The 1,573-nt window shown below is 45.5% G+C and overlaps 1 protein-coding gene across 1 annotated transcript in view; it reads right to left on the bottom strand.

Annotated features, from left to right (window-relative positions):
* STAB2 (stabilin 2) overlaps positions 1–1,573 on the bottom strand; it is a 228,909-nt gene that overhangs the window by 158,133 nt on the left and 69,203 nt on the right. The window contains exon 9 of the mRNA XM_007952402.1: positions 140–273. Coding sequence (XP_007950593.1) covers positions 140–273 — 134 coding nt within the window. The remainder of the gene's footprint in view (positions 1–139; positions 274–1,573) is intronic.

The following is a 1,573-nucleotide window of genomic DNA, read 5'->3' as shown; positions in this document are numbered from 1 at the left end:
AGCCCCTCCCTAAATAGGCTAATTCCCAGACACAAGCCTTGCCTATCGTACCCACCCTTTTCTGGATGGCTATGTCTTGCAGAGGCCCTTGCCCAAACAAGGGCTGCCCCTGTGTAAAAATCTGCACTCATATGCATACCCAGGAGTGAGATGAAAGAAGTCAGCCTTCCTTGCCATTTTCCTCTGGGTTCAGTGTTTAAGTCTCTGAGCCGCTCCATGATGTTTCCATAACATGTCAAGCCATCTCCCACATAACCTTTCTGGCAAGTGCATCTACAGGAAGGGCGAGAACACATTCTCAGGGTCGTTGAGCCATTGAATGTTAAGCCTGGGAGGGGTCTGATATCATCCAGCCCATTGGCTCCATTATACAGACGGCCCAGGGCGGTGACTAGGCCAGGAGAGGAGAGGCACCAACATAAGAGAGCATTCCTAGTACAGGGCCTGGCACATAAGGGGCCTCAGGAAATGTATATTTCGTAAATGACATGTCTCCATAGGGGAGTTCTGGTGGCGTAGTGCCTAAGGCATTTGATTGCTAACCAGAAGGCTGGTAGTTCAAACCCACCAGCCACTCCTTGGAAGGAAGGATGGGCAATCTACTTCCGTAGTGATACCGCCTCAGAAACCCAAGGAGGGGTTGCTATGAGTCGGCTCTGACTCAACGGCAGTGAGTTTGATTTTGGTTTGATGTCTCTATAGAAATAAGATTTTTTTTCTGCTCTTTTTTGTCTCGGTATTTTTCAGTGTAGTCAAGGGCCCATGTGCATCAGACCCACTTGGGGATTACTGCAGTAAAACCTGTGAAAGCCTGAACCTGTGTAAGACAGTAGCAAGCCCCCTGTCAAAAGTGGAGAACTTGTGAGATCTAGAAAAACCAGGCTGTCCTGTTGAGTTCCAGCTCCCACAGGTTTCACTGCAGAAGATTCTAGGGCCCCACTGCAGAATCACTCAACAGAATAAGCTATTGTGATCAGCCTTAAATAGTAAAGATTTAGAGCTATCAATCTGTTTAAGATAGTCTTCCTCCTTCTCTACTCAGCAGTTGCCTCCTTAGGGAAGCCTTCCTGGATTGCACTGTCCCTAGCCCACACTGTCGATGAAGCCCTCTTATATTGTGTGCTCCCAGAGCACTGTGCTCTTCTTTCTTCTTCATAATACCCATTACGGCTGAGATCTTGCCCTAGTCTGTGTGGTTATTTGATTCATGTCTGCTTTCCCATCTAATCTGAGGGCAGGGGCTGTGTATAAGTTTGTTCTCTGTTGTAACCCCAGGAGCTAGCACAGGGCTTGGTCTGTGGAAACTACTTAATTAATAGTTGTGTAAGTAGTAATTAATAAACAATGAAAGTTGAAGACATTTAATAATAGTTTAGTTTCATAAAAGAGAAATATATAGAATTAAAGATGAAACAGAAGGCACACTTACTCTAAACAGAAAACAAAACAAAAATCCATGAAGAAACAAAAAACCATCATTGCTAACTTCTTATATGTTGTTGTTGTTATGTGCCGTCGAGTCGGACCCGACTCATAGCGACCCCTCCTTGGGTTTCCGAGGCAGTATCACTAC

This window comes from Orycteropus afer, unplaced genomic scaffold (genome assembly GCF_000298275.1).
Source record: "Orycteropus afer afer isolate SDZICR_OR568_19922 unplaced genomic scaffold, OryAfe1.0 scaffold00334, whole genome shotgun sequence".
NCBI lineage: Eukaryota > Metazoa > Chordata > Mammalia > Tubulidentata > Orycteropodidae > Orycteropus > Orycteropus afer.
Note: the sequence above shows the minus strand (reverse complement) of the source record. Positions and strands in the feature narration are given on the sequence as shown.